Source organism: Cyprinus carpio, unplaced genomic scaffold (assembly GCF_018340385.1).
Source record: "Cyprinus carpio isolate SPL01 unplaced genomic scaffold, ASM1834038v1 S000006482, whole genome shotgun sequence".
Classification (NCBI taxonomy): Eukaryota; Metazoa; Chordata; class Actinopteri; order Cypriniformes; family Cyprinidae; genus Cyprinus; species Cyprinus carpio.
Genome location: NW_024879157.1, coordinates 258,867 through 278,665, shown reverse-complemented (window position 1 = coordinate 278,665; position 19,799 = coordinate 258,867). Strand labels below are relative to the sequence as shown.

The 19,799-nt window shown below is 38.2% G+C and overlaps 2 protein-coding genes and 1 pseudogene across 2 annotated transcripts; 1 reads left to right on the top strand and 2 right to left on the bottom strand.

Moving 5' to 3' along the window:
- Positions 1-204: 204 nt before the first annotated feature.
- On the bottom strand, positions 205-1,975 carry LOC122143688 (annotated as a pseudogene).
- Positions 1,976-2,049: 74 nt separating this feature from the next.
- LOC109099799 lies at positions 2,050-5,112 on the bottom strand. Its single transcript, XM_042754275.1, has 3 exons — positions 4,964-5,112; positions 3,585-3,788; positions 2,050-2,669 (listed from the first exon to the last, which is right to left on the bottom strand). The coding sequence occupies exons 1-3, from the start codon at positions 5,001-5,003 to the stop codon at positions 2,050-2,052; spliced, it is 864 nt and encodes a 287-aa protein (XP_042610209.1). The 5' UTR covers positions 5,004-5,112.
- An 819-nt stretch (positions 5,113-5,931) lies between these two features.
- Positions 5,932-14,744, top strand: LOC109099810 (proteasome subunit alpha type-7). The gene is given in 12 exon segments (XM_042754273.1): positions 5,932-5,949; positions 11,551-11,667; positions 12,423-12,518; positions 12,521-12,539; positions 12,747-12,871; positions 13,989-14,027; positions 14,029-14,046; positions 14,048-14,074; positions 14,076-14,119; positions 14,206-14,334; positions 14,448-14,511; positions 14,631-14,744. Coding segments are annotated over 12 exon segments (810 nt in total).
- Positions 14,745-19,799: the final 5,055 nt, after the last annotated feature.

Sequence of the window (19,799 nt, the reverse complement as noted above, 5' to 3'; positions counted from 1 at the left end):
TCCTTTATTATTGAATCAAACTGGTGTGGTCTGGGTGAGAGTGTTCTTATTGCTTCTCTCCTCCGGTATGAGAGCCGTCGCCGAACAACCAATTGACTACAGAAAATGCTAGTCTTATTGTCTCTGAGTTTATGCTTGAATGTATTAACGTTCACAGTCACAGTTTCCTGCTGAGCAACACTTGAGGAGATTTTAAGGTCAGGATTAAGGTTGGAGGGATCCGTGCAGCTGGTGGATCAGATCGTCACCCTGGACCTTCTGCATGTGGAAAGTTCCATGAATTTTCAGCTCAAGAGTGGAGGTGACAGTCTGCATGCACACGACACAGCGGAAGCCTGTCAGTGAGTTGTGCAGGTCTGGGTGCCTCTGACAGTGTTCCAGGAAGTCCTCCTCACTGTGAAGTGGAAGCTTGCAGATGCGGCAGTTGCCTGTGTCCAAGCTCCTGCTGTGGGTGACCTTGTGTTCAGTCAGAGTTAGCAGTGAAGGGAAGCGCTCCTCCACAGATGGGGCATTGGCAGTGCTTGGTGGGGCCTAGATGAGTCTGGACGTGCTCCCACAGTGCCATCTCAGTGAAGAAGGTCTTGGAACAGTCTTTGCATTTGTGGCTCCCTTGGATTGCCTCCACTTTGCGCTTGAGAGTGCCACTCACCCCGGGCTGGATGTGGTGATCTCGCAGCTGGTGGTTGGCGAGCAAGGACTGCATGGTGTAAGAAGCTCCGCAGATTTCACAGGCAAACATAGGATCATTCAGATTCGCCTTTCCTTTGCTTTTGGCTGGAAGGCTGAACAGCGATTCCACCTTACCTTCTCTTATTTCACTAGTCACTGGCAGCATTCCAACACTGTCCTTGCCAATTGGTTCAGAGACAGGTGGAGGGGTCACGTTGTTACCTTCAGCGCTCTGGCTCTTGGCACAGAGTTTCTCGTGTAAGGGCACCACGAGGGGAGATCTGGTCTTTGTACAGACGCAGGGACTGTATTTGTCGCTATGTGTTGTGATATGACACTGCAGCTCTATGTCTGTGGTAAAGGACTCTGTGCAGAAGATGCAAGAGTACACATTGCACTGTTTGTCAAGATGCTTCTGTTTGACATGCAGGTGCAAGTCATGCTCTTGCTTGAAGTCCCATTCACAGGATGTGCAGTGGAACGTGGTTCTCCTGTTACTGTGCTCGGAGGCCAGGTGAACCTGAATAGACATCTTGGAGCTGAACACCTTCTGGCAAAGGGAACAACGGTAAAACACAATGGTGTGCATCTCAAGTAGATGTCCATGTAAGTCTTTGACACTGGGGAAGGGCTTACTGCAGCTTTCACAGATGTAGAGCATAGATGTGTTGCTAAAATGAGAAACTCCGTGTGTTTCTTAAAAGAGTCATGGTTTGGGAAAATCCTTGAAGCACTCTGGGCAGGTAAGTTTTGGAAAATATACTTTTCAGATGAGAACTCAAATGAGTTTTGAAACAAATCCAGATCGTTGTATTTAGCCCCACAATGGTCACAGATGAAAGTCGGTTGAAGATAATGCATTTCTTTTGCCTGGACTCTTGATAGACTGGGGTGACATCGAACCCATTGTCATCCTTCCCTCTTTAAGGTTCATCAAGTTAATGTTCTTGTGTGTCTCTTTGATATGCTGCATCAGTTTTAGCTTGCTGTTAAACGTAGGCAAAGGAGGAGTGCAGTATGGACAGAAAATCAAAGACTTCCGTTCTGCTGTTTCTTCTAGATCTGGATCAAGTTTCAGGCTCTGGGTTTTACAGTGGGTCTGCTGCACGTGATTATCTAGCGTGTCCTTTGTCAGGAATCCTCGGAAGCACTGTGAGCAGAAGAAGACGTTGCTTTCAATTAAAGCGTAGTTGTGCGATTGCCGAACATGCTCTTGAAGGGCCTTCAGGTCTTTTAACAATGTGGGACAGAAGCTACACTGAAGGACTGTTTGAACGGCCGCCGTGATTGCGGCCTCAAGAAAAACTGAGTGGGCCTAGCATGACATTAGCCTCTTTCTGGTGCTCTGTTAGTTCAGATGGAAAAGTCAGGCTTTCAGAACTACAGCGGATCTTGTTTTTCCATGTTTTGGGTCTGTGGATGTGCTCTGGGGTTCATGTGGTTGTGACAATGAACACAATGACTGAAAACCTTGGGCTTTTTGGAGATTCCTGAACAACTGTTTGCGTTAAAATGACACTTTCTCTTTTCTGCAGAAGCCATTGTCCTAAATGCCACCTCTGCAGTATTTTTAGTGGCTGGGCTGGACATGTGTGAGGTGGCACAGGTGCGCTCTGTCATTGAGAGGGCTGACTGATCTTGTGCAGCACAATTTGGAGGTTGTCTTTTCTTAGTGTCCCCCATGTAATTCAGTGGATCATTTGGAAGAGAGAGATCTTGGGAGGGTATAGCACTACCCTGTTCATATTGATTACTCAAGCCCTGTTTGCTGTTCATGAAGGTCTCACTACTGATATCTTGTTGGGATATTTTAAGAGCTACTAAACTGTTGCCAGGCAAAGGGGTGTTTGACCTCCCACACTGACCAAGACTCTGATGATCTTTATATGTGTCTCTCATGAATCCAAGGTCACATCCATCTTCATGGTCAGAGGAGGAAGGACCAGGGGAAAGAAGCAAAGCCAAACAACATGCTTCATCTTTCTCCACATTATGATTTGCTTTGGACAGAGAAGAAAGGAAAATGTGTTTACAACACAAAAATATTTTTGCTACAAAAAAAAATCTGAAAATACACCAGCACTGTTGAGGAGTAACACACTAAAAGCAACTAATTTAGCAGTGCTTCTAAATTAAGTACATTTGCAGTAATTGTCAGACAGGTTAATTATATATTATATAATTTAAGACATCACCTCTTATATAACTTCAATATAGTTTAGTAAATGATAGCTGCAGTTCTAACAACTTTAAATAGTGAATTGTAACACTATGCAATATAACCAGATCTGTTAAATTCTACAAGAGGGATGTCTTACTAAGTCTGACGGTTTAAAATATAATTCAGCCACAAAAGATCAAACTAAACACCAAAAATATGAATTGGATGCTCTTTATCACACTTTTTTAGATGTAATTAGCTCGGTATGTGGCCACATAATGAGCAGTCCCACTGTGACTAAAATTGCTGTCAGTGTGAGAGGACTAGATTCACAGTTTGAACAAATGGAGTGCTGCTACTTTAAAGTACAGTACATGTACAAGAGAAAACTAAAAACGAAACCATGGTACCAAACTATACACTGAATTAAAAGGATTAATGTAACTGCTTTAAAGGATAAAACATATTAAAAACATAAAATGTGTCTTCACACGATTAGCAATTGCAATATCATAAATCCAAAATGATTTGTAAAGGCATGATTCATTCTGTTAGTGTGCAAACAGGGAACTGAAAATATACCTCATTTAAAGGTCACAGAAACATGCAGAAACACTAAACCCTGAATATAAAACCCTAGAAGTCTTTATTCCTTTTAATCCGTCTGTGGAGAGATAGAGAGAGATGGATATATTCACAGTTTATCAATGTAAAGAATACTGTAAAATGAAGGATAGTGTGGGAGTGTGTGTACCTGTACTGTGGCAGTACTTCAGTCTCTGTTGGGTGAATGATTCTGGTTGTTGTAGGCTTGCACATTTGTGCTCTTTAGCATCTGCATCCTTCTCTTTTTCAGTTCTTTCCCTCTCCTCATTGTTTTCTTTTCTCCTCTCCCAGGAGCAACGTTTCTTCCCCACTATCATGCTATCTTCCTCTGTATTTAACGTTCTATCTTGACCTGTGGAGAAAAGATTGCAAGCCAGAAAGAGTGACAGGTACTGTAGTTACAAACCCATTCACATTTAACACCGCATTTAACAACCTACCAATAATAGAAACAAAATAGTACACTATGGCACCCGTTTGCCTCAAAAGGGCAAGGTGTGAACAAATATCAACATTTTGATCTATTTTCATCCAGCAGGGGAGTACCCTTCTGTGCACATTTGCTCTTTAAATGATGCACTGAAGACAAGTGAAATGCTTATCTTTCAAAAGTTTCATAATGCGGTCTTTTTTTTAGTTTTTAATAATAAAATGCTATGAACTATAATAAGTGGAGGAGTGAATCATCTCTAGGGAAAACTAAATAAGCAAATAAAGCGTAACTGCTGTAAGCGCACAGAAAGAGAAACAGGTTCACACCAAGCTCAATTCAATTCTTCCTTATTATTTATACAAAAATGCTAATTATTCTTTACTCATTTCATTCTTGAACTCCATATCTGTATTCTGTGATTTCAAGGTGACATAACAGAGCCACATGACACGATGACAAGAAACAGAATAGCTTTTATTCTCAAACCTGTGGCAAACTTTTAAATGCTGTAGCTACACGCACATGGCTTTTCTCTTAAGCTTGGGACTTTGCTTGGACCTTTATTGTTTTTATACCTAGCTAGTAATATTTTCTGTTCCCTACTTAATTTAACCCTCAAATTAATCTTTATGGATGTTTAAAATTTCATTATTTAGTAAGTTTATCAAGCCGTTTTCCTCATTCAGATTTTACCTTATCTTGGGACATTCAGTATTCGCGATGTAGGAAAACCCATAGACAAGTTTAGTTTTAACTTAAGATGAAACAACTTTGTTGTTCTAGAAACACAATAGCCTACTAATATCACAGTACATGACAAATCATTCTTCAATAGGCTAAATCAATCCGTATTAATGTGCATCACACACAAGAGTGATGCCAAACTCCTCTCAATGAAATTACATTACTCAAAAACGCGATGAAAGTTCTGCTCCAATACAACTGGTCTCCTGTTTTGATCTTTCCCGAAACATTGATTTTCAGCCTAATGATCTGCAAATAATTACTATCTATCAGTCGGTTTGTCCCGCGGACAGGTTTCACTTCAGACAACAAGGAAGCAAGTGATTAAATAAATAAAAAGCCTTTCGTACCTTTCAGATATCTGGGCTTCGCCTGCTTTCGACGAGACATTGCACAGGACTTCAGCAGCTGTCAACACAAACAGGTTAAGTTGCTGTCCAGTGTTCGCAAATGCAGGACAACACAAGCGGCGAACGAGCAAATACTTGCGAACTGATTCGGGGATTGGAAACTAGCGGTAAAAGATATTAATATCACGGGCAAACGGGCTCGCCTCCGCCTACAGCGGCGGGTGACACGCTCTGCGCCACCGGGGAATCACTCTAGACTACTAAAAACACAAACATAACACAAAAAAAAAAAACACACACAAAAAAAAAAACACACACACACACAGACAGACAGAGTTTAGTTTGAGACGTTGTTGAGATCACTTCTGAAAGAGACACATGTAATGGGTTATTTCGTCAGGATCAGGACGATTGACCTGCATTTATACTGTAGTTCACCATAAAAATAACTAAATAAATAAGAAAAATAAAATAAAATACAAATTAAAACAAATAAATGCAAATTTGAAATTTAGCATTGCATCACTACATCACCAATGCATTCTTTGCCGTCAGAATGAGTCCACAAGTCCAGTCTAACGGTTAACGTCTTGTGAAGAAAAGCTGTGTATCTGTAATAAACAAATCCATCATTAAGATAGGCTATTTGATATCATTTACAGTTCTACAGAAATATGTTGGTGGATTTTTGATGCGAGAGGACAACAGGGGTTTGACTTTTCACTGGAGGAAGCGTTATTATGGACAGTCTGAAGTTAAATGCCTTAATGATGGATTTGTTTACTACAAACAAACAGCATTTCACTTCACAATATGTTAATTGATGCACTGGATTATTACAACAGCTTTCATCACCCTCATTCACACTCAACCCGACTTAACCCATATAATCCATAGAATACAAAGATTAACAATACTAAAATACTCAAAATCTCCAAAAATAATTAAACAGAATAAACAAACTCAACATGTTTTATGGCCGGAAGGTGAGTACATTTTCAGCAACAAATTTCTTTTCTTTTCTTTTTTTTTTTTTTTTTTTTTTTAGTGAACTATTCCCTTTAAACTTGCTGACTTGCTAAAATTGCATACATTTAAGACATTCTTGCCTTCTTAGAAAAAAAAAAAAAAAAAGGTATTACACCTGGTCTACGTGACATTTGATTAATTTTATCTGTGTGTTTAATTTATCATTGCTTTCATTTCTTACACAACCTATTAAAGAAAAATGTTCCTTTAACATCCTTAATATATATAATATACCATCATACATATGGTACTGTCATAATGAAATCATCAGAGGAGCGTCTCATTTCATAATGGCACCTCTGTTTAATTTCTCTGTGGAAACGTAGTTATGAGCCGCTCTGTTGGATGGGCTTTGCAGTAGGGAACGTTGATTAGATAGCTGGATCCCTTTGGGATCTGCTCTGCAATTGCATGTTTCTAATGAGTTTTGAATTAGCTGCTGAGACACTTGTCTGTGACTGTTTTGTGAATAAAGGAGGGGATGTTGCATTGAAGACACAACAGCATAACATGTTCTTAGGTGGTAACACTTTGGGTCAGTTATGTATAGTTTAAGATGACTTTAATATTAAGGACCCATAGTGATTTAAACTGTCTTAGGTAGGTAGGTGACACTGTCAATCTGCATCACTCTCAACCTGAATAAGTCGTATGAAGAGCTAGGCCATTTGTGAATATGTGTATAGACCTATAGTGTAGCTTTAAATAGACGGTATTGACATGCAAAAGCAACCTTGCGCAAAGGAGATCCTGAAGGAAATAATGTATCAGCCAGTCAGAGTATCTCAAGGGAGAAGAACTGTTAGTTCTGATTCATATCCTCAGGCATCCAGTTGGTCCTAAAACAAATAGTTTATAGTGAAACTACTATAATAATATAAAAAATTATATTTCCCTAGATTGTTCTTTTGATTGATTCACTTTTTTCAGAGGGAGGCAGATGGTTTTTCTTCTGAGGATTAAAGACAAAATATCAAAAATGACTTTTTCATCCTAGAAAAGGCTTCCACAAAACCATAGAAACTAATTTAATGTCAGTTTCCAGTGTCCTTTCTTTTTTTTGTGACAAAGAAAGTCCATAAGGATGCGTAAATGACAGGTTTTAATTTTTGGGTGAACTGTCCCTTTAAAAATAGTTTTCTCAAGAGATTTTCATAACACATTCCAACAGAGGGTGCTCATGAGGGGCATTATTATCAGTGGATTCCGTCTTTTGAGCCAATTAATCTTTTATGAGCATTTTACCACTGCCAATTCAAGGAAATGAAAAAAGAGTTGGGGCATTTTTAAATCAGGACATAAAGATTAATTATTGTGTGATATTAATGACCTTTGAAGGTTAATTTTTATTAATCAGCTAATTACATAGTCAGCGATGAAGCTGATTGCTAATGATGATGATCCCAGCTCAGTCGGTGAACAAAACTGACTGATCTAGAGTGGATCAGAAATGAAAAAAGACTTCAATTTAGTGCTTCTCTGGTTGAGGTCAAGGTCAAGCAGTTGTACGTAAACCTACTCGTGTTGTGTGGTAGCAAGGTATTTTTTTTTTTTACCTAAAAAAAAAACCTGAAAAAACGTTTTAATTTGTAACTGACCTCCTGAAATTGTTCAGCACCTGAAAAAAAAGAAGAAAAAAAAAAAAAAGATTGTGCACAGAAAATGTTATTTTTAAAATGGACAAAATCTGCATTACATTTGCAAAAACAAAAAAAAAAAAAAAACCCAAAAAGGGCAAACCCATAAAGAGACATCAGAAAATCAATGTAATGCTATTATCCATCTTATTGGGACTCAAATAATAGTTTCATGATTTTGTTTCAAAACTTGACTCTTATATTTTTTATTTTAATGTTTGTATCCCCCGGGATACATTGCTCCTTTGGGGGTATAAATTAACTGGAAACAGAACACTTGTTTATCAATGCTTGCTACAGCATGGTTGTAATTCCTGAATGCTTTGGAGAACAGACCTAACGTTGGTCTCTTTTTAAAGAAAAAAAAACGTATGAAAAGTTATAACGGTTTTAGTTTACAGTAAAGATAATGTAGTATACTAATTTATATATATATATATATATATATATATATATATATATATATATATATATAATATATATAATTAATATTTTATAAAATGTGTTTGCACTCTAAAATTGCTATAAAATCAAAGCCCCTATGTCTAACCGATTTATGATCCAAATTTGAAGTTGAAAGTATCACAAAAAGATTTTTTTTGGGGGGGCGGGCTCTATACCAAAAACAACCACTGGGTACACCCGAAACTCTATTAGTCAAATATGACTTCTATTACAAAATTGGAATCTTGACTGTCAGACCTTTCCAACGATATGTGTTTTGTCAAGATTACAAAAAGATTTGATTTTCTCAAACAAACAAAGTCACAAATATATAGATATATATATATGATATAGGTATATGAGTATATACATAACTATATATACAGGATACTATTATACAGTATGTGTTTATATCTTGATTTATACCCCTAAAGGGCGACGTATCCCTGAGATACAAACATTTAGAGACAGATTACAAAAGAATATAAGCATTTATTTGAATAAAATATCAATGTAAACCTAATAAGCTAATGCTGAACAAAAGCCTTTTAAAGGTAAATCCCCTCCAACATGTGTAAATATATGAACTAGATCAACTTTTATCAGAGGGTGAGCAGGTGGCCATGCAGGTTTAAATGCTGCCCGTGAGCTAAACAAAGAATTGAGAAACAAAAGTCACCTCATCTAAATATTCACAACAAACACCCTTTCAAGATGAAACCATGAAATGAGACCTACGCTTTCACTGCTTGTCCCCGCAGCTTCTCAGATGTTTGTATCCCCCAGGATACGTCACCCCTTTTAGAGTTAAATTACAGACTGAGCACTGTGTGTGAGATTTCTACTTTAAACACAATATGCAGAAAACATCAGAAAAATCATTCTGAACAGACATCCCCAATGCACTTTTCCATATGTTTATATCCCACACAAGCTGGTTTACTTCAGAACAGTCATATATTGGGTCATTAGCTAGGTCACACTTGCTCAGAGACCTTATGTCCCACACAGGTGACTACCTTAGAAATGCTGAGGTTGTGAAAGTTAGCGAGCACTACAGAAGGTCCTCATTAGCTTGGTTTGAGGGAATACACACGCTAAGGAATCCTAGTGGGTGGGCATTTCTGTCTCTTTGAACCCCACACTGCTCCATGGTCTCCGAACACAAACCCCTCTATCCCAGATGCATCATATTTAGTTTAATGTATTCGTATTTGTTGAATTTAATTAAAAGGACATTTTTAATAAGGTACGGGAGACTTGTGGCCTGTTCTCTGCAGGTTTACCGTGCTCTTGATGAAGCAGTGATGAGGGCAGGTTTGGTGGGCACCAAGATGGCCTTTGAAGTGTAAGCATGTGTTGGTACTTGTAGAGGTACTTGTCAAAGACATCATGCTGTCTTCCATTTGTTCAAACAATGAATTGAGGACTTGGAACATCAGTTACATTGTGTGGCTAAATAGCTCTGGAGTGGTAATGTCTTTAATATCAGATTTTTTCCAGCTTCTTCTGGTTAATAATAATAAAAAAAAGCTAAAATAAAATATTTAGACTTCTAAAATGTTTTCAGTATTTATTTAAATGGGCACTATTTTAATATAATATATACAGTGTGTGTGTGTCTGTGTGTGTGTGTATATATAATTTAAAGACAATAATAAATAATAATATGTAATTATTATATAATAAACAGAATGTTGTCTCTCTCTCTCTCTCTCTCTCTCTCTCTCTCTCTCTCTATATATATATGTATATATTAGGGGTTGACATAAAGTTGACATTTATGTAATGAAAGTCACGTCGATGTCGACTAATGCTGCTGATGATGTCACTTAAACTAATAAGCCTTAAACTTGAGCTGAGACCTTACTGAGACTCGCAGACTATAGCATGTGACACAGCGCTGCCCACATGTTTATTGCTCCCTTACATTATATACAGGGCTGTAAGCGAGAGAATTATGGGCCCCCCTTTAAAAATATGGGCATGGCACCAGATGTGGGCCCCCACTGCCCTCTATACTCAAATCATACAGTCTAAGATAAAGGGCATGGAGACTCACATCTGGTGCCATGTCGTTTTTATTTATTTATGTTATTTTTTTATGAAATAACAATAATTACAAAGAAAATAAATAGATACCATACATACAAATAATGGTTCCTTGATCCAACATACACCACGGAGATGTCAAACTGACGTCTGCATTTACATCTGCATGATGTATTTTTGAATAGTATTTGCTCCTCTGCATACGTCTCTAATATATTCCTATCAGATGTCAAATAGACATTTAGAAGGTGGTCTTTAAGATGTTTATGATTTCGAATGTAAATGTGTTTGAGCACGCAATCGTTCGGCCCGATGCAAGCCAGTATAATGAGATATTACGGATTCCGGCAGCAGGCAAGGGACGGACTGAGAGTAAAAATGGCTCAATTATAATATCAGTATAATAATTGCTTGATACTAATTGTTTCAGTTTATATAACTGATACTTTTGACTCATGCCTTTTCATGCTTTTCTTAAAATTGTTTAAAGGCTGAAATGTGAAGTTTATCATTTTATAAAACTTTTAACTTTTATTATAAAACCTGTATCTTAACTGTAAATCATGCTTTTTACAGTAAGTTTACAGTTTAATATGTGACTATAGGACATTGCCCTACCTCGCTCCTATGCTTATCCACTTTTTTTATTTGTTTGTTTGATTTAAAAATCCTGCAGATTAAAAATCCCTGTTATATTATGATACTATTTGGAATAAAATATTTTTTGGACAAGCACTTCTCTAACTGTCCTCTTGGGTTGTGTTGAGAATGTTCTGTAGGCCACTGATCAAAAATAGGACCTCTGTACAGTTGTTTTTTGCAAATTTACAATGCAGTTGAGCTGTTTACATTTGCTTGTTGGGGTAATATTGTTGTCAACTGACTACAAAGTCTCCAATTTAATTTCTGCACAAGTTTTATAACTAAGAAAGTCTTTAAAAAACAGATATCATTCATTATACTTTGATTTCCTTACATAAAAACGAAAATTGATTGATTAAGAAGAGGATGTGAAAAGGTGTGTGGACGTGGATTAGTAATCTGGACCTTTGGTATAAAGGAGAAAAAGTGCTGGCCCTCCTCACTATCAAAGTTGTGCATCTCTGTCATTTATTCTGGCAAATAATTTGTGATCACAACACAATCTCAACAATAAAAACTGACTTTTAAATGAATGCATAAAAAATAAATGTGTTACTAGAAAAAAAAACTATATTTAAAGCGGGAAAACCGGCGGACAAGTTTTTATAAGGGTATAAGGAAAAAACGGGGCACGAGTTTCGTGCTTTGAAGATTACAAGTCCCACCATTCAATGCGCGCTGTTCCTTGCCTGCGCATGCGCAAATCATTTTCGAAAGCTCCTGTGCTACGAGTCGAAAGTCGAGGCAACCTATTTCACCCCCAATTCGAGCTTTTGTGTCTAGTGTGCGAGAAATGGCAGTAGATATGACAGAGCTATAACAGTTTTTTCTCCCGATGGTCATCTGTTTCAGGTGGAATATGCTCAGGAAGCAGTAAAGAAGGGCTCCACAGCTGTGAGTGTGTTTATTTGGCTAACGTTACCAGTTTTGAGCCGCAGTTTTAGCACGGTGGCTACCGGCTACACAATTATACACTCATGACCACTGATCGATGATTATAGCGAACCAGCGCTGGATACACGAGTAAATACTGTGATCAAGACTGTTATAAAGCAGCTGGGTCGTTGGCTTTATTAGGAGCGATTTCATTGATATGCTTCAGCTCAGCGTGACTTGCATGTTGCATGTTGCTAATAATATTAGCATGGACTGTCCTGATGTAAACTAGATATATTCATAGCTGTATTTATTTTGATCATATATTTATGTAAAAGACTATTAAATACTGCACTTGTACATTGCTAATTTTCTTTAAAAAAATGACTTGAACATGGGATTTAATCATTTTGCGGATTAACTAATCAATGAAATTACAAGTCTGCGTTTAGTGGGCTCGTTTTAAACTTCACGACAGTTAAAGGATCCCTAAAATAATCAAAATGCAAAAGTGTTTCAGCTTATTTGTCATATTACGTTTTATTGGGCTTCTAATGTAACATGCATGATTCATGTAGTTTCCATTCTTAAGGCTGTGTGGGTGTGATGGACTAAAATTCCGGCAGAGGGCGATGTGCCCATAGATATCAATATATAAAAGTTGTTTTCACACTATTTTTTTTTTCTGTAAACGTTAAAACTATTAAAATACTACAAATTCTGCATATTAAGCTAACCTTGACTATTTTATTAATATTATCATTCAAGGTTGGCATCAGGAAAAGGATATTGTTGTCCTGGGTGTTGAGAAGAAGTCTGTGGCAAAGCTTCAGGAGGAGAGGACAGTCAGGAAGATCTGTGCTCTAGATGAGCATGTGTGTGCATGGCCTTTGCAGGTAAGATTCACTCTCTTTTACACCTGCACTGTGCTTATAATCAGTGGCATGAAGGGATAGTTCTGACATCATGATGTCTCGACTGGGGCCACTAGATAATTAATTAAAAACCATTGACTTGACAGAATTGGCAGTTTAATGGTTCTTAATCTGGAGTCTACATTGCATATGAGTGATCTGTAAGTGTGTGTGTTTGTGTTTGTCCAGGTCTGACCGCAGATGCCAGGATTGTCATAAACAGAGCTCGAGTAGAGTGCCAGAGCCACAGACTGACAGTGGAGGACCCCGTTACTGTGGAGTACATCACCCGCTACATCGCCACACTCAAACAGGTGACACCCTCACTCCAGTTCACAAACAGGCTCAAATATACACAGTTCTGTCATTTACTCACCCTCATGTTGTTCTGGATCTGTATGGCTAAATGTTTTCTGTGGAAACACAAAAGAAGACTGTGGTGTTTTTTCATCTGTACAGTGAAAGTCAGTGGTGGTCCAATTTTGTATGAACCCCAGCGTTCTTCAGAATATTATCTGTGTTCTGCAGAAAAGGGAAAGTCATACAGGTTTTCAATGACACTAGAGTGAGTTAGGGCTAAATGATTTGGGGGAAAATTCTTGATAGATAAAAATATAGCGATTTTAAAATGATTGCAATGTCATAGCAATTTTTTTATTTATTTATTTTTTAGTAATAACCCTTGTTTCAGTGTTCTTGCTTGTAGGGCTGCACATTTGACCATCAAAATTTTGTAATATCAATTATGTTTAATAATAGGTTGTTGTTGTTTAGTATATTGCTGTTATACTTTATTATTATTACTGTATAAAATATTAAACAAAATCAGAAATTTTACTTTTAAAATAATTGCACTGTAAAAAGTTTTCAAAAAAAAAAAAATTTGAATTGGAAAAAGGATTCAGTACAAATGTAAAACTACAATTATTTATGACTATTAATTCATTTTCAAATATTAAACCAAGCTTTTTATTTTGGCACACAGCATGAAACTGTCTTCTTCGCAGGGAAACCTTAACGTTTCTCTTTTGTTGACAACATCTGGTTTTAACCTGCTTTTTTATTACAAGTTTGGAAATAGCTGTACATTATAAGAAACTCAAAATCAGAGCAAGTGTAGAGAAGAGTTTGTGTGACCCAAGCCGCTCAGAGACACTAAAAACACCAGATCATGAGCTGCTCATGTTTCAAAGAACACAGTAAAGCGTTGCACACATTTAATTATTTAATTCAATTGCAGCCTTTGCGATTTCGATAACGGCAGAGATCCAGTAGCATATTTTTGTTTAAATCGCGATAAATCATGGAGCCCCTAGGGTGAGTAATCATGAATTCACAGAATTTACCTTTGCAGTAGTTTAAACTGTTACAGTAACTCACTGTTCTGGATACTTTGCTCTCTGTATTCATTGTGTTTTGCTCGTGCATCAGCGCTACACTCAAGAGCACGGACGCCGTCCCTTTGGTATCGTCAGCCCTGATCGTTGGTTTTCGACTATGATGGGACTCCACGTCTGGTATCAGACGGACCCCTCTGGAACATACCATGCATGGAAGGTAAAGTGAGAGCCGTTTGTTTCTTCTAAACACATTCAGGTGTTACTCTTTTTGTGACTTTAATTGACCCTCTTCTCACCTGGGTCATCAGGCAAAACGCTATCGGGCGCAGTGCGAAGACAGTGAGGGAGTTTTTTTGGAGAAAAAACTACACAGATGAAGCCATCGCGGCAGCGATAATGATGCCCAATCAAACTGGCCATCAAAGCAGCTTACTAGAGTAAACAACATGTAACCATAAGTTACATGCATTCAAAACACTCTCATATCATGTAAGCTGACATAGGATGTAACACTTGTTTGCCAAACTGTATCCGATTTGTGATAACACAGGTTGTGCAATCCGGGGGCAAGAAACATCGAGCTGGCTGTGATTCGAACAAATCAGCCCCTAAAGGTAAACATTTGATTTATTGATTTGTTTTTTTTTTTTTCATCTATTTACAGTTGTCTTGCACAACATTCTTGCCATTCGTCTAATGTTGGAACATTTCTTTCATCTCTCTTTGTTCACAGATTCTGGAGTCCAAAGAGATTGAGACGCTGGTCCGACCGAAATAGAAAAGGGAGAAAGAGGAGGAGGCAGAGAAGAAAGAAGCAGAAGAAATCTTCGTAAAATCACTCATATAGTATTGTGTAGCTCCTGTCTTAGTTTTGTTTATACTACGGGCAGAAGCTCAGGCCCACACTGTACACCTCCTCCCCTCCTGCCTCTCATCTGTTAAGAGCACAGCCTCTCAGTCTTCTGCTCAACCCCACAGTATCTGTTAATATGTTTTTGTTCCAGGAAATTATTTTTAAAAATCAAGTAATAAAAGCATGTTCAGGTTTGGGGGGTTTACATGCAGCATGCACTGAATAGGTCCGGTCCAGTTTTCATACTCTTTTTGGTCCATGCAGCCACTGCAGAGAATTCTGGGGGAATGTGCTCTGACTGATGTCTTCCTAATAAACTGTTTTGGTTTATACCAATGGACTGATGTCTTTATATTAATGTGATGAGCACATCTAAGCACATCTTTAATTGGGCACAGGTAATGTTCAGTAAATGATTTTGTGATTTACAATATTAATATGGGATGTATGCGATTGAGCTCATGTACTGGTTGCTACCTAATGGTTTTTTATCAAGACTGGGGAATATATATCCAGTATATTTTTTTTTTCTACAAAAATATTAAAGCATCCATCACAGGAATAATGTTTAAAAGATGTTTTATAACAAGTAGAATACAGATAACTATAATATTTAATACTGTTGTACAATATATTGGTCTTACGGTAACTGGTACTCTGGAGACCTTTACAAAATATAGCTGCTTTACCAGTTTGACAGTGGGTTTGTGCTTTTTGTCAGCTCAATCGGATAATTATGAAAATAGGTTTTAAAAAAATCCAATCTTTACTCCTCAAAGACTCAATATTTGACCTGCTCCTGAGTTCAACAAGCTTAGCAGGTTCTGTGTATACATACAGGGGTTGTGACAAAATATCGTGTGAATGCCTGGCTATTAACTCTCTTAGTATAGGCGTTGTATACTAACTTTTGAAGTAGTCTCCAGTTGAAAGCTGCCTATTAAACATTAACCCCAGTCCTTGCTTCAGTCAGAGGATGTAGGGAATCTGCCGCTCACATTTCTCTGTAAGGGCTTGTGCCCCCTAGTAGTTTTGGCCTACTATTCTTTTTGCATACAGTCATAATCATAATAGTGATAATAGCTACTGCATTTAATAACACATTCACATTTTAAAGTATATGCAAAATATGGCTTGTTTTGTCAACATAATATTTTCTTTTGACAGTTCAATAGATGGAAATGGTGAAACCATACTGGCAATTCAATTTATTAATTGAAGTGGAACGCTAGATTTGGTCAATATTTCAATAAAAAAATTACAATACAAAAAACAATATGTGACTTGAATCAATCTTGAGGAAAAAGAAACAAATGGATGCTGCCAATCCCTACATAAACGCCTCTAAACATGTTGAACTGATCAATCCGGCAGGAAACAATCCTTGATGCACGTAAACCCCATTTCCCAGGGGCAAATCACTTTAAGGATGACAATACACTGAGCAGTTCCACGGACATGATATCTGACATCTGGCATGATTTCATTTTGTCAGAGGACTCTGAATTACCCAATAAGCGGAAGTTTATTTTCTTAGTATTTACCTGTAAAATGATTTGACTGGAAAATGACTAGGGAAGGCGAGCAGATACAGATGGAGCAGGTGTGTTAATTACTGGTGAACATGTGACGGTATGACCAACGGCCAGACTGTGTTACCTCAGCCTCGACCTACCGCAAGGAGAACGACAGGTCCCCCCCGGAAGACGGGCTTACAAGTGTAGACAGGGTCAGAGCAAGTCGTCCCAAAACTGTTGTTTAACAATGTTCAGGCCTGTTTTCGGCTGAGAGGAGTTTTGGAGCGGGTGCGTTGCGGGATGGAAAAAAGGCACTGTGTCCCACAGAGTATGAATCGAGACAGGCCTCAGATAACATTAAAAACATCTTTGTTTTCACGATGCGCGAGATCATGCCCTCAATATTACAATGACGGTAATTCCCCTCTGTCTTCTCCATTTGCACATTCTGCCAGAGGACGGCAAACCTAGAACGCCAACATACTCAGTGTGCTTTGATCTGAGGCAGTTAGCAGTCTTCAGCGCATGCGATGATGGTCCAATCAATAATTAATTGAATGTGAGAGCTGCGTCTGGAACAATTTCACTGGCTGCTCAATGAGTCAAACAGCGAGCACTAAATGTTTAATGCATTAGTCAGAATTCAGGACCATGAAATGCTTGTTTCAAACATCCTGACTGGAGAACCTCAGTCTGATTCATGCTAAGTATGGTTACACATGTACTTCAGAAGTTCGATCTCAGTTGAAAACTATGGGGATAATTTTTAAATGTCCTCCAAATACTTTAGTATAACTGAAAAGTGCCAGGTCTGTTCAGGCACATTATCGTGCTGTAAAAGAGGCCATAGCCAACCAGTGGCCTGCTTTTGCATGAAATGGGTGTGGCATGGTCTGCACAAGGTTTAGGTAGGTGGTACTTGGTCCAAATATTTACATGGTATGGCCAGACCCAAGTTTTCCCACCGAATATTGGCTCCACTGGCTTCCTACTTCCATAGTTCATCTTGGTGCCATGTTTATCCCAGTTTAAGCTGACACACATGCACCCTGCCACCCGGGTTGATGTAACAGAAATCTTCTTCTTCCATTGCTCTGTGGCTGCTGTTGGCACGTTCGGCAGTGGACAGGGGTTAGCATGGGCACCTCTAATTGGTCTTGCGCTAAGGATGCCCTCCTCTAACGTAATAACCGCGAAGTACCCGTGCTCCTGATACCTTTTTATCAGAACTGCGCATTAATTCTTGAGTCATTTTGAGCTGCAGCTTCTCGCCTGCCGGATCGGAACTACACTGGCCACCTATCACTCCTGTCGCCGGGTTCTACTGTTGTCCTTCCTTGGACTCACTCTCTCTTTAGTGATACTGACCCCCGCGGTACGTCACCCCTACAAGAACCGCAATTTTCCTTGGAGATACTCTGACCCACTCGTCTAGCCATCACAATTTGGCCCTTGTCCAACGCGCGTCAAATCCGTATGCTTGCCTATTTTTCCTGCTTCTAATTGGAACGCAGTAAAGGATTTTCTACGGTTTGATGTTCGTGTTAGGTTAAATTCTAAAATTAATCTTTTTGTGCATATATTTTCCCTGAGGATTACTATTTCATAAAAAGTGTTTTCATTGTAATGTATAAACAAAACCTGGCTTTTGATTAATAGCAAATGCACACATTCTGTGCGCTTAAAGTACTCTCTCTCTTCGCCTACATTCACTGACTCTTCCTAAGCCTTTATCATGGCATGTGAGCCCGCTTGTGCTACCATCTGAATAGCATCGCTCCACACTCTCCACCCCTGAGGGGATGTTAATGCTGCGGCATTCCATCTTTAGCTCCCAGCTTCTGCATTCATAATTATTCAGAGGCAATGAAGGCTTCAGAATCCTGTACTCCAGGCAAGCACACAGAGTATTTAAGTTTGAGGCTGAGGCGAGGCATACAATCAAGCGGGTCTTTTTTCGAGAACTTCCATTCACCTTACAAATGCAAAGGCATGCATGACAGTTGAGGAAGCCTGGCAATGCTAATGAACGGAGGTAAACTCTGGAATTATGACATTGTGGGATACCTTTTATTTTTCTTGGTTTAAGAGTGATGATCGGGCAGCAGTGAATCATGCCCCTGATCTGTTGATTTTGGCACTTGTTATCTTGATCTTGTTGCACAAGAGACCTTGAGGGTATCTATTGTCCCATTTCTTTCAGCTTCAAACCCTCTGGCTGTTTGTACTTTCTACTGGTCCGCTTTTCTTGGTGGTCACATACTGATGGTTGGTTCATCTCAAAACGAACTTCACTTTCATTTCATGGCTCTGAGGAAATATTCCTGCTTTGATTGGTCAGTAGTTGTTCTCTAGCTGTGATTGGTGGATGTTTGTCGCCTAAAGCTGTATTTGTGTGAGTGGTTAGTGGTGTTTGTCAGGGATCCACTGCCGCCGGATGCTTATATACAGACCTACAAAGTGGCAAAAATAGTGCAGCATACTGTATCAAAAATAAAAAAAAAAAAAAAAACAGTCATTTATAAGGAGTAAAAACTGGGCAGACAGAGTCAGAGGTAAAAAAAAACAAAACCCAAAAAACCAATATCAATACTGTTTAGGTTTCTTGCACAGACCGATCGTTTCGTGTCTTTACACATCAATGGGATCGGTCACGAGCCACCGGGTTGTAATTTGGTTTTGTTTTGTGTGTCTTTTTTTGTACTCTCAAAGAATGTGATTCCCATTCAACTCCATTTATATGACTGACAGATTGCGGTTTTGAGTTAAAAATCTTCGTTTGTGTTCTACTGAAGAAAACAAAGTCACCTACATCTTGGATGCCTTGGAGGGCTAAGCAGATAAATCATAAAATTTTTCATTTTTTGTTGTGAACTATCACTTTAACTCTGAAAACACAGGTTTGGCGTCTTTTAACTAGGGATGCAACAGACACCATTTTTTTCGGAAACAGATCCATACAAAAAGGCAGAAGGTTTTTTTTTTTTTTGTCTAAAAGGCCTGTGTAATTTAAGCCACAAAAAACTCAAAACATTCTTTTCACTTATTTAGCATTCCATCACTGCCTAAAGGAAAAGGAAATTCACAAATGTTAAAAACATCAATTGAAAAAAAACTAGAACTAATATAAAAATCCTCTGGTCTTTTGTTCAGTCTTTTCTTGTCCTTTTTTCTCATGTATTTTATACAAACACTCACACAATAAGACACGGTATATTACAGATACCGTTAATGTCCTTCCCTTTAGGCCTTAAAACAGTACAGTACCATCAAACGTTTTGGGTCGGTAAGGATGTTTTAAAAAATGTTTTTGCAAGAAGTCCATGTATGCTTCACCAAGACTGCATTTTATTTGATAAAAATGACAGTAATAGTGTGAAATATGATTAAAATTTAGAATACACCATTTTCTATTATATTTTACATTTTTATTTAGTGTCATTACTTTTCAGCAGTCATTACTCCAGGCGTTCAGCGTCACATGATCCTTTCAGAAATAATTCTAATATGCTGATTTGGCAGTTTTTTAATA